Raw genomic sequence first — 12,583 nt, forward strand, 5'->3', positions numbered from 1 at the left:
AATGAGATGTCAAAAATGTACACTGTTACTGACAACCTACATTATAAAGAACACTACAAGGGCTGCGGTACTTAATCCATACTTACCGGCACGGTTGGCCTAGTGGTAAGGCGTCCGCCCCGTGATCGGGAGGTCGTGGGTTCGAACCCCGGCCGGGTCATACCTAAGACTTTAACATTGGCAATCTAGTGGCTGCTCCGCCTGGCGTCTGGCATTATGGGGTTAGTGCTAGGACTTCTTCTTCTTCTTCTTGGCGTTCGCAGAGGTTACACAATCAGTCCAGCACTGGTGATAAATGTTGTCGTTTTCTCCAACTCCTGTCGACTGCCGTATAGTTTGGTCTGCAAGGGAGTTGGTGACGGCCACACTTCTTTTCGTTCCTCATCTAGTAAGGGACATCGCTGTAAGATGTGTTCCGCTGTTTGGTCCTCTTGACCGCAGGCACAGGTTGGTGATGGCGCCAGCTTGAACTTTCGGTTCATGTGAGCATTGAGCCTGTTGTGGCCAGTACGCAGCCTGATGAGGTTGACTTGCTGCTCTCTGGACATTGTGTGGTAGTCATCTCTGTTTGTCCTTGGCCTCATCAATGCCTTGATGATTGTCTTCTGCTCACTAAAGCTGACACTGTTTTCAGGTTGGTCTTCCACGGCTCCTTCTTTTGCCAGCTCATCTGCCCTTTCATTTCCTGGTATCCCACAGTGTGCTGGTATCCACTGGAGGACAACTCTTCTGGTTTGTCTGACCATCTGTAATGCTTTGGCCAGCTGTGGGAGTTTGTCGTTCTCTAGGGCCTGAAGGACTGAAAGGGCGTCCGAGAGGAAGACAACTTGGTAGCAAGGGTCTGCGGAGTCCTGAACGAAGGAGGCGGCCTGCATGAGAGCTTCTGCTTCTGCTTTATAGTTTGTGCAGTGTTTGCCAGTGGCAACGCTGGATGTAGCTGTATGTCCCCCAGGGAACTGGATGAGAATGCCTGCACCTCCATTGAGCACAGCGTTAGTTGCTGATCCATCGGTGTATACATGGATCCACGCCTCTTTTGGGTACTGTTCGTCGATCAGGGCTAAGGTGAGTGCCTGTCGAGCTGTGTCATTCTGATCTTCTCCTGAGGTAACATGTGGAACACTGGTGCAGATCTGGATGCCTGGTTTCTCTGTTGCCTTGGGGGTTTCCTCTTCTTCTTGAGTCAGAGGTAGAGTGTTCTGTGGAAGGACTTCCCTGTATTGTCGAGAAAGTCTCTTGCTCTCGTGTACAAAACTGCTCCGTTTAAGCCGGTTCTTGGTGAGGTTGCTCAGTCTGTGCTTCATGGGGTGGTCGGGTAGGCACTTGAGCTTCTCGGCCTGTACCATAGTCTTGGCTTCTCTTCTCTGACAGAGGGGTTGGATGGTGGTAAGCTTCTCCATTTCCTTGATGGGCGTGGATTTCATTGCACCAGTGATGAGTCGGAGGGCCTGGTTTTGCACACGGTCAAGGGTCTGCAGGTTTGTCTTGGCTGAGGTTGACCACGCTGTGGAGCCGTACTCGAGGTGGGGTCTGATTGTTCCCTGGTATACTGTTTTCAGTATCTTCTCGTTCGCTCCCCAGGTGGTACCTGCCAGCTTCCTGAGTATGGCTAGCTTGCGCCGGGCCTTCGTCTCTGCCTGTGCAATGTGTGGTTTCCAGGTCTGCCGCCTGTCAAAGGTGACACCAAGGTACGTTGCTTCTTCATCCTCTCTCAGAGGAGTTCCACCAAGCCTAATGGTTCCGGCTTTCTGCTTTGGCGACAGTGTGAATAGGGTGGTGGAGGATTTCTCCTTGTTGATGGAGACGCACCAATCTTCTGCCCATGCGTTCAGCCTATCTGCCGCTTGCTGCATTCTGTAGGTGGCAGTACTTGCGTGCTCTTCCTTGCACCAGATCACAAGGTCGTCTGCGTAGAGAGCAGCTTTGATCCCCTTGGGCATCTCAGACACCAGATCGTCGATGAAGAGAAGAAAGAGTGTGGGGGAGAGGACTCCGCCCTGAGGGACGCCATGACGAAGGAGGAACTTCTTGCTTTTGGTCTGGTCGACGTTAACTCTTGCCCTGCGGTTATAGAGGTAAGAGCGAATCCACTGGTACATGTTGCTGGACACGCCTTTCCTCAGCAGTTTTACAAGGAGTCCATCTTTCCAGACCTTGTCAAAGGCCTTCTGAAGATCTATCCAGGTGACGAAGACCAGCTTCTGTTCCTGAAAGGCATCTTCAACTTCTTGCGCCAGGTAAGTGACCTGATCTTCAGTGCTGCGGAACTGTCGGAATCCAGCTTGCTCAGGGGCGAGGAGGTTCCTGGATTCCAGGTACCACCTGAGGCGCTCGTTCACAATTCTCTCCAGGGTCTTCACAACACAGCTGGTGAGGCTGATTGGGCGATAGCTGGTGGCCTTCTTTGGATCCTTCCCTTTTTTTAAGATGGGGATCATGATCGCTTCTCGCCAGAGTTGTGGTAGCGATCCTTCTTGCCAGCTGCTGTTGAAGACCTCGAGTAGCTTGTTCTCTGCTGCACTACCAAGGTGGGTTAGCATCTCGTTGGTGATGCCGTCTGGGCCAGGGGACTTCTTCGCCTTTGACTTTTTCAGAGCTGAGTGCAGCTCGTGGAGTGTGAGTGGTTGACTCATGGCGTCCACTGTCGACTGTCTGGCAGGTCTCTCTCTTTTCTCTCTTCTTGCTTCTCTCTGTTTCTCGGGGCTAACATGGAGGTTGCTCTCAGCTGCATAGCTTTCAGCAAATTGGTTGGCAGCATGCTTTCCAGTTAGCACCTTCCCGTTCTCTTCTAATGTGATCTTTCCTCTGCTGGTGTTCTCATCATTCAGCTGCTTGGTGAGCCTCCAGAGCTTTCTGCCATCCTTCTCAAGGTTCAGAGAGCTTGTTTTCTCTTGCCAGCTTCTCCGTCTTGCCTGTAGCTTCTTTTTGAGAAATTTGGCTTTGGCTTCCTGGAGGCGGATGTTGTTGTTTTGTGACGGGTTGACTTCTGCTTCCCTTCTGGCGTCTGCCAGATCATCATCCAGTTCCTGCAATTCATTGCTCCAGTAGGGCTTATAGTCTCTCCTGGCACCCCTGGGAATGGACTCACGCGCTGCTCTGAGGATGCTCATGTTGAAGTCCTTCGCCACCATGTTGATGTCTCGACCCTCGACTCTGATGTCTTTGGTGAGTTCGCTGGTGCGGTGTCTAAAGAGGAACCAGTTCGCTCTTTTGTAGTTCCACCGTGGGAAGGAAGCTTCAGTGCAGGACTCCATGCCCAGGGTCAAAAAGACTGGCCGATGGTCACTTCCACCTAGCTGTTCTCCGACCTCTCTGCTGGTTAGCTGGTGCATGTCTTCCGTGCAGAAGGCTAGGTCAGGAGTTGATGTAGTGTGCCATCTTCTGGAGTAGAATGTAGGGCAGTCAAAGGGACTGTTCAAAAGGATGAGACCTTTGTCGTCCTGCCAGTTCTCCACCTCTTCTCCTCTCCGATCCAGGTGGTCATATCCCCAACTCTGTGAATGACTGTTGAAGTCACCCACCACGATGAAGTTGGAGGCCTTTGCAGGGATCGTGTCAAGGGCGAGGTGTCTATCATTGGGGCAGTAGAAGTTGACAAGATGGAATTCTGATGTCTTCGTCTGGATTCGAATCACCTGATATTCAGAGTCCTCCATGTGCGTTTCTATCAAACAGGCATTGATGTTGTTCCTGATGAGGGTCAGGATTCCTCCTTTGCTTCGGTCTGTTCTGTCAGACCTAAGGCATTGGTAGCCTCTCACTTTGAAGGACTTTTGGGGTGTCAGGTGCGTCTCCTGAATACAGCAGATGTTGATGTTCTTCTCATGCAGGATATGCTCCAACTCTGTCTTCTTGTTCAGGATACTTTCTGCGTTCCAGTGCATGACCTGAAAAGGTCGCTGCTGACTGGGTTTCTTCCTGGTTGTGGTGGTGCCAGTCACTTTCCTCCCGCGTTCCCTGGCGTGACAAGACGGACGGGAGGGACCTCCAGTAGTTGGGGCTGGGTCCCTTTGAGGCATGGGACCCGACGCTGCTCCACCCTGGGGGGTCCTCAATGGGCGAGCGCCATTTCCATCTGTGCTGGTTGATTGTGTCATCATTTGCGTAAGTGCGTGTACCCGTGGTTTGTTAGAATGCGCCGTGCGGCCCGGGTCCTCCGTCTTCAGCATTCGGGGTTTTCTGTCGGGGTTACCTCACCCTTAGCTCATGGCCCGTACGTCCTACCCTGAGAGCACAGGGGGGAGGATTTTCCGGGATCCCACCCGGAGCCAGTTTGGTCCGCGGCCGCAAGCGGCTGATCTCCATATCTGAAGACCGTTCCCCTATCCGCCACCCGGGGACGCGCTGGGTTGGGGGTGGTCGCCCCACTGAAAATCCCACACTGGGTTAAGAAAGATCAGCCTGTCCCAGAGTGCTAGGACTGGTTGGTCCGGTGTCAGAATAATGTGACTGGGTGAGACATGAAGACTGTGCTGCTACTTCTGTCTTGTGTGTGGTGCACGTTATATGTCAAAGCAGCACGTCCGCCCTGATATGGCCCTTCGTGGTCGGCTGGGCGTTATGCAAACAAACAAACAAACAAACAAAAAATCCATACTTGACGTGCCCTCTGTCTTACGTGTCAGAAAGAAAACAAGGGCAATCGCTTTACAAACCCCAACTGTGATAGTTGAAAGATTAGAGCTGAGAGTTCACATATACAGAGGAGCTAGTACTTAGACGGCGTTTAACAGATGCAGGCAATTTACCCACTATTTTCAGACAAGAACACTACTCCCGGCAGGTAGGGCAATGTTAAGCTTCAGATTAAAGATTACTTTCTTTGACACCAGATTTTGGACTCCACGAATACAAGCGAGAAAACAAGACCTTGGACCCGGACCTAGCCGCGGAGCAAAGCCAGAAAAAAGAAAGAGATCGTATTTACAGAGCTCCCGAGACCAGGTCCAGTTCCAGTACCGGCATTCCACCCTCAGACGTTTATTCATTCGCCATCATTCTTGTGGAGGCGGCCAACAGAGATGATGCTTACGGGGTAAGTACGGTATGAGAAGTGTCTTTTCATTTCGTACATGTTGTGGTGTTACACAGACAGGGAGATCATCTTCACCACCCCAGCCCCTTGACTGCGAGTGTGACAGTCGTCGGCTCATGCGTTGTTTTCCGATTCTGCGCTCTCCTTCGAAGATGCTTGGTAAAATTGTTTTGGAGAGGGTATCATGCCTCGTGACGTGGCCAAGCCTCACTTACTTCCGTCGCCTGACGGTTGCCATGAGAGGTTCTTGGGGACCCATGTGATTTCTGATTAACCTTCGCACATAGCCGTTGGTCTGAGATACGTAGCAGTTTTCCCAGGCACTTGGTCAGAAATAAAAGAAAACAATTATCTCAGGCACTTTGTCTGGAATAAAAAAAATATATATATTAGTGAGAATAGAGTTTGCATTTGTTACACCTTGGTGCGTTTTGTGAGCTAATAATAATAATAACGTGCTAATATTGTCGTTCCTTTCTTGTGTGCCTACGATCAGGACAATGACGTAGTATCGGTACCGGAAGGATGGAAACCGCCCCTGCCACAGCACGAACTGGACACCCAAAATGAAGATCCTGACTTCGTCTGCCCCTCTCCTGTTGAATACACAAAGGTAGGTTTGTGCCTGTGTTTGAAACTGCAAAGATATGCGGTTGCTTTCTGCTGAATGTTAAATGTTCATATTTTTTTAGAGTAGGCCGAGAACTCAGCAGAGAATAAGAGGAATCGTTCTCGAATGACCCCCTGGTTCACGAGACAGGAAATAACCATAAGCTAAGCAAATCATGCTCAATACAGAAACGGTGGGCTTTTTTTTCTTCTTCATCTGAGTACAGTAAAACCTGCATCTAGCGGACCCTTATTTCGGCGGACACCTTAGCATAACGGACAATTCAAGTGAGGACGGATGTATTTTACACTCAAAAACACCTTAAAAGAGCGAACACCTCAAAGGCGCGGACGCGGACACCCTATTTTGGTCCCGATTGGGTTCGTTACTTGTCAACAACGGACAAACCCTTGAAGTAGTATCGCAATCGCAATATTTATTTAGTGGAGACATTGTTTGAAAACAAAATCCGGACTTTGTTTTGACAGCTGATACAGCAGTGTTGGGCGGACAAAGCGGAAGAAAGGCCTACCTTTGATTCCGTGAAGAAAACTCTTCAGCGGATCAATCCCAACAAGCTCAGCGCTGTAGACACTATGATGGCCATGGTAAGTAAGTTGGTGATTAAAGTTAACTTTCTTTAGGTGTAAAAGATCGTTTTCACCACTAAACATCGTCGCAGGTTTTACGTGGAATAGAAACATCAATTTTCCCTGCACATGTACCACAATTCCACAACCTGCATGCTTCCTTTGCAGAGTGTTATTATTTTCCCTGAAATAATTTCGCAGACTGACACAGGGGTCAGTTAAGAAATTATTTTGACAAAAAAAGTCAAGTCTACACAGAATGTAATATTTGAATGAAGAGGTATTGACAACTTTCAACGAGCACATAACAAAACCTGGTTATAGTACCATCGCAGTGCATTTTGGACATCTAACCAAAATGGCGAATATGAAAATGCCACAGAAACATTTTGTATACTACCTTTGTAAAATTACCTAGCTTTCATCTTAAGTAAGTATTGAATACCGACTGTTAACTTCAGTCATGTCTGAAACTACGGCTGTGGTGCCGTATAATTTTCCCCTTTATTTGCAGTACCGTGCTTATTTTATGCGCAGATGGAGAAATATTCAAAGCATTTGGAGTCCATAGTCGACGAAAGAACCCAGCAGCTGGTAGAAGAAAAACAACGGACAGACACATTACTGTACAGTAAGTTACTCGTCATTTTGTTAGGAGGTGGCGAGCGTTAACCGAGGGAGGTGTGTGTCGGATGGGTCCGTGGAAGTATGGAAACTTACTTGATGCGCATGAGGGGATGCCCCGTAAGATTGCCGACTACCGAAAGAAGACCTGTTTTATGGAAGAATTATACCCTCTGAGAAACTAACAACCACGCGACACTCTTGTACAGTGAAACGTCTCAGGAAACACTCCAAAACGAAATGGATTTTTCTTTAATTTTGTGAATCGTTTGAAATTGAAAATTAGTTGGTACTGAACTCACTTCAACTGAATCCACTATCAATTGGTTCCACTGTATGTATACCCAGGTGCCAGGCCGGAGTATACACAAAACAGGCCATTCAACAGTTGGCGAGCCTGTGTTATTGAAGGCCACCAGCTCACCCGGTATAAAATGAGTCACGTGACAGATCCCCAGTCAATATAAATGGTCATTTCAATGTGTATTTAATTTACTATATGTAATTAAAAGTCAATCATAGAGGAATGACCAACGTTTGCACTAAATACTGTGTCTATTCAATTTACCATGTAATTTAAAGTCAATCACAGTGGAATGGCAAACGTTTGCACTAAATACTGTGTCTATTCAATTTACCATGTAATTTAAAGTCAATCACAGTGGAATGGCAAACGTTTGCACTAAATACTGTGTCTATTCAATTTACCATGTAATTTAAAGTCAATCACAGAGGAATGACCAACGTTTGCACTAAATACTGTGTCTTCACAGGTATGATGCCACGAAAGATTGCCGACCACCTGAAGACAGGTCACCTGGTGATGGCGGAATGGTTTGACGCCTGCACTATCTACTTCAGTGACATCGTGGGCTTCACGGACATCTCTGGTCGCAGCTCGCCTCTGCAGGTGGTGGACCTCCTCAACAAGCTGTACTGTCACTTCGACTGCATCATCGAGAAATACGACGTCTACAAAGTGGAGACTATCGGAGATGCTTGTGAGTTAAACGATCCTGTGATGGGTAAGAAGAGAAGGGGTGGATTATGGAAAGGCCGGCGAAGGATTAATAATGCGAGCACTAGGAGAATTTGCTTGTTTCTTTCTTAACAAACAAATCCCGGAAAGAGATAAGGGGCCGCAAAACGGAGACAAGATGAATTCGCCAAGTCGTGTTTTTTTTCTCACTCGTACAATGATGTTGCTAGGATTTATTTCCATCAGCAAATCTGTCGAAATGGCCATACAAGTTTTGGTAAACTTTCGAAGTTTTAAGGCAACCTTACTATCAATTCACTAGGCAAATTGTTTTTGGCGATTTGAAAGGAGCTTCGGTGTTTTGCCGCCTGCCAGCACCAAACGACATGCTAATATGAAAGCAGAAGTTGTAACCTACACAACTTGAAAGAATATCGGAGAGCACGCACCATTATCATGGAGGAGGGACGAAACCTAGTGTTGTAGCATATTCCTTGACTTTTGACAGTGGATCAGATTAAAGGCAAATGCCATGCTTATGATGAGCACTGCATCAGTCTTGGGTATATTGCCTAATTTTATCAACAGTCAAGACAGTGACTCGGTTTTCAATTTTTGAAAATACAATGACTGTCTCTATCCCTTTTTGTTTCCATGTAGATTGTGTCTCTTTTAGTTGTTCTGTATGTTATTTTTCTTATATCGCTCGCTTGATTAATGAAAACATTCATCTTTCGTTTAGTATTCACAGTATGTTTGATATTAGATTTCAAGCTTCATGCAGGACCAGTGCCAATTCTCACAAAAGACATGCTTTGTTTGTGGTTCGTGTGCATTGAGTCACACACAAAAGCAACACCTTGACTTCTCTATCACAACAGACATGGTGGTGTCCGGGGTACCGGAAGTGACGGAGCATCACGCACGTCACGTGGCCTTGATGTCACTGGAAATGGTTGCTGCAAGCAAGGAATTTGTCATACCTCACATGCCAACAGAGCCTTTGAAGATCAGGGTGGGTCTCCACTCGGGTAAGAATACAGGTGTTTGGGACGATTAATCAATGTTCACTCTGTTTCTTTTATTAGTGTTGACAGTTCTGTACTTGATTTCTTTCCTAGTGAAATGTTGTTTCGATCCTCGTTTTTCCTAATCGGTCAATGATGTGTTTGTGTAATTTAGTATTTGAAAAAGTCTGTCGAAAGATTAAATATTCCAATGATGGTTTGATGATAATGTGCTTCATGTTTTAAAGATCACAGATCACTGTTTAAGGGATTATGTGATAGTTTTTGTTGCGTAACTGATTTCAGAGATCAAACGACAAACAAATTTGTTGATAGTTTTAAAGCCAGACGACAAAGGAAATTAAGATCTGATAGTTGTATGCAAACAGTGATTATATGCAACCATGCCGTTTGCCGGCTTGAGACAGAAACAAATCCTTTTGAGAATAATAGATTACATGTATTATTAAAAACCTATCCATCTAGGAGGCTGGTTCCCAGCGTAGGGTTCGTACATGTGCTTGAAATCCTTTCAAGTGCTTGGATTTAGAGGGGTCAGTTTTAAGTCATTGGAAGTCCTTAAACAATTGGCAAGATCCTTGAAAGCCCTTAAAAACTCTGATGCTGCAGACTGCTTACACTACAACCACCCTCAATAAACAATTGCCATGTTTGATTATTTAATAACCTCAAAGAAAAAGTTGAACAGTAACCCACAGTCCCTTTTGAGTCTGCTTTAAAACCATTGTCTGCTACAAATCTGTCGCCTTTGGTAGCAGAGTCCAACACTTATGCAGAAGAGAAAATAATAAAATAAGCAGAACTGCAAATTACGCAAGGACTGGACTTACTGTTCAAAGAAAACAAACAATTTTTCCCTGCTCTGTTACAACACAAAGGCCATAATCGTTCACATACGTACATTACTTTGCATTCTTATGCATTCTGCCGAACTGTGCAAAAAAGCACTGCTGAGTTTGTTTGTTTGTTTGTTTGCTTAACGCCGAGTCGACCACGAAGAGCCATATCAGGGCGGGCACTGCTGAGTGTTGACATTAGGATCAAGAGACAAAACTGTAATCATTAATGTTTTAACATCCAGTAATTTAAATCGGCATGCGGGAAGAGGGTATAATAACCAGGAAGTGTTTTTTTGCAAGCGTTGTTGTTAAGAGGGTGCTTGATTTTCTCTTCAGGTCTTGAAAGTCCATGAAAAGTCCTTCAATTTTAGAACAAAAAACCTGTACGAACCCTGCCAACATAATAATTATGTCGTTGTTACTTGATTTTCAAAACATTAGGACTTCAATTAATGCTGATTAAGACTTCATCCGTGTGCGTAGCATCATTGTATTTCTCTTTTAGTCAAGTTTTGACTAAATGTTTTAACATAGAGGGGGAATCGAGACGAGGGTCATGGTGTGTGTGTGTGTGTGTCTGTCTGTCTGTCTGTGCATGTGTAGAGCGATTCAGACCAAACTACTTGACCGATCTTTATGAAATTTTACATGAGAGTTCCTGGGAATGATATCCCCGGATATTGTTTTCTTTTTTTCGATAAATACTTTGATGACGTCATATCCGGCTTTTTGTAAAAGTTGAGGCGGCACTGTCACACCCTCATTTTTCAATCACATTGATTGAAATTTTTGTAACGCAATTTTCGACGAAGGCCGGACTTCGGTATTGCATTTCAGCTTGGTGGCTTAAAAATGAATTAATGACTTTGGTCATTAAAAATCTGAAAATTGTAATTAAAATGGTTTTTTTATAAAACGATCCAAATGTAGGTTCATCTTATTCTTCATCATTTTCTGATTCCAAAAACATATAAATATGTTATATTTGGATTAAAAACAAGCTCTGAAAATTAAAAATATAAAAATTATGATCAAAATTAAATTTCCGAATTCGATTTAAAAACAATTTCATCTTATTCCTTGTCGGTTCCTGATTCCAAAAACACATAGATATGATATGTTTGGATTAAAAACACGCTCAGAAAGTTCAAACGAAGAAAGGTACAGAAAAGCGTGCAATGCAGCACAGCGCAACCACTACCGCGCTGAACAGGCTCGTCAGTTTCACTCCGTTTTGCACAAGTGCGTTCAGTTTCATTCTGTGAGTTCCACAGCTTGACTAAATGTAGTAATTTCGCCTTACGCGACTTGTTTATTCTACAGATTGTTGTTAATATAATGCTAGTCTGGCTCTTGGTTGGCCTCTGTTGCAAGCTTTTTTGGCAATGGTACCAAAGAATCTTACTTTTTTGATTCTGCCACTTATAGTTGTTGTTGTTGGCGGTGATGGTTTGTTGTTGCTGTTGTTTTGTGGTTGTTTAGTATAACTCACGCGTGTATGTGTGTTTGTGTGTGGGAGGGGGAGTGCGGGCGTACGCGGGTGTGTGTGTGTGTGTGTGTGTGTGTGTGTATGTGTGTGTGTATTTGTGTGTGTGTGTGTGTGTGTGTTTGGACGCTCGTTGAGCGCGCACCTGTGTGTGCATGTGTGCGTGCGTGCGTGCGTGCGTATGTGTGTTTGCGCGCATGTTCTGCTAGCTCTGTATTGTATTACATTTATTATGAACAGTACTAACTATGCCACACCATGTACTGTCCCCCAGGTCCAGTGTGTGCGGGCGTAGTGGGAATCAAAATGCCAAGGTACTGTCTGTTCGGTGACACTGTCAACACTGCCTCGCGTATGGAGTCCAACGGGGAAGGTAAGTAAACTCCCATGTAAAAATCCCCAATATAATCTAATGAAAAGTTGAATGTGAACCATGCTGTCTTTCAAGGCGAACATTCGTCTCCAGGAGACCAAGCCTTGTAATACATTGCAGTAGAAGGCCACAGAGCTAAATGTAGCGTTGCCAGCACGAGAAACTAGAGCTACATCTGCCGCGCGCCAATGATGTCCTTTAATGTGTAAAAATCTGTGCTAGTTTGATAAGCTTTTCAATTAAATTATCCGAATGTATTAACCATGCTTTTCTAAGTTTGATAGCGATTCTTTGTTCCTTAATGTGTAATCTTATGTGAACACATTTATATTATCTAAAGATTGTAATTGTATTGTTAATGTTCGTGTAACTGAAATTCGACGCTTAATGTTCTGGTTATAAAGCTTTGTCTGTTTGTCTTTGCAGCTTACAAAATACATATCAGCAATACTACGTTCATTGAACTTCAGAAATGTGGACATTTCGTTTGCGATGCGCGTGGTGCAATTCCTGTGAAGGTATAACTGACACACACACACACACACACACACACACACACACACACGCGCGCGCGCGCAAACGAACACACACATAGGCACACACACACACACACACACACACACACACACACACACACACACACACACACACACACACACACAGAGTAGCACTCAATCAGCCCTGTTTCACTTTAATTTTTAACTTGAACGTTGATCCCAAAGTGAATGTATTTTCAATGCAACTAAACTTATAATATCCTATGTAAACATGGCACACTAAGCAAGAAGCACATGATTATATAATCAATATGTATATGCCCCCCAAAGGGAGCTGTGTTGGTGTGTTTTCTTTGGCTAACTGATAGGTCTGGTCTAATCGTGAAGCACATCATGAGTGCAAGTTGTCACTACATGTCGGATTTTTTAACAGCCTCTTATGTCTAAAAATCCGTCAGAATTAAATGTTTGTATTTATTGCTTTTAATCATTTTGTGCGTGTTTCGAGACTATATATGCACA

The 12,583-nt window shown here is 45.0% G+C and overlaps 1 protein-coding gene across 1 annotated transcript in view; it reads left to right on the forward strand.

The window, feature by feature from the left end:
- The window catches only part of LOC138967747 (atrial natriuretic peptide receptor 1-like), a 31,543-nt gene that overhangs the window by 18,358 nt on the left and 602 nt on the right, over positions 1-12,583 (forward strand). The window contains exons 13-20 of the mRNA XM_070340403.1: positions 4,833-5,035; positions 5,532-5,648; positions 6,134-6,253; positions 6,773-6,866; positions 7,633-7,860; positions 8,720-8,869; positions 11,466-11,564; positions 11,991-12,082. Of these exons, the coding sequence (XP_070196504.1) occupies positions 4,833-5,035; positions 5,532-5,648; positions 6,134-6,253; positions 6,773-6,866; positions 7,633-7,860; positions 8,720-8,869; positions 11,466-11,564; positions 11,991-12,082 (1,103 nt within the window). The remainder of the gene's footprint in view (positions 1-4,832; positions 5,036-5,531; positions 5,649-6,133; positions 6,254-6,772; positions 6,867-7,632; positions 7,861-8,719; positions 8,870-11,465; positions 11,565-11,990; positions 12,083-12,583) is intronic.

Source organism: Littorina saxatilis, linkage group LG5 (genome assembly GCF_037325665.1).
Source record: "Littorina saxatilis isolate snail1 linkage group LG5, US_GU_Lsax_2.0, whole genome shotgun sequence".
Lineage (NCBI taxonomy): Eukaryota > Metazoa > Mollusca > Gastropoda > Littorinimorpha > Littorinidae > Littorina > Littorina saxatilis.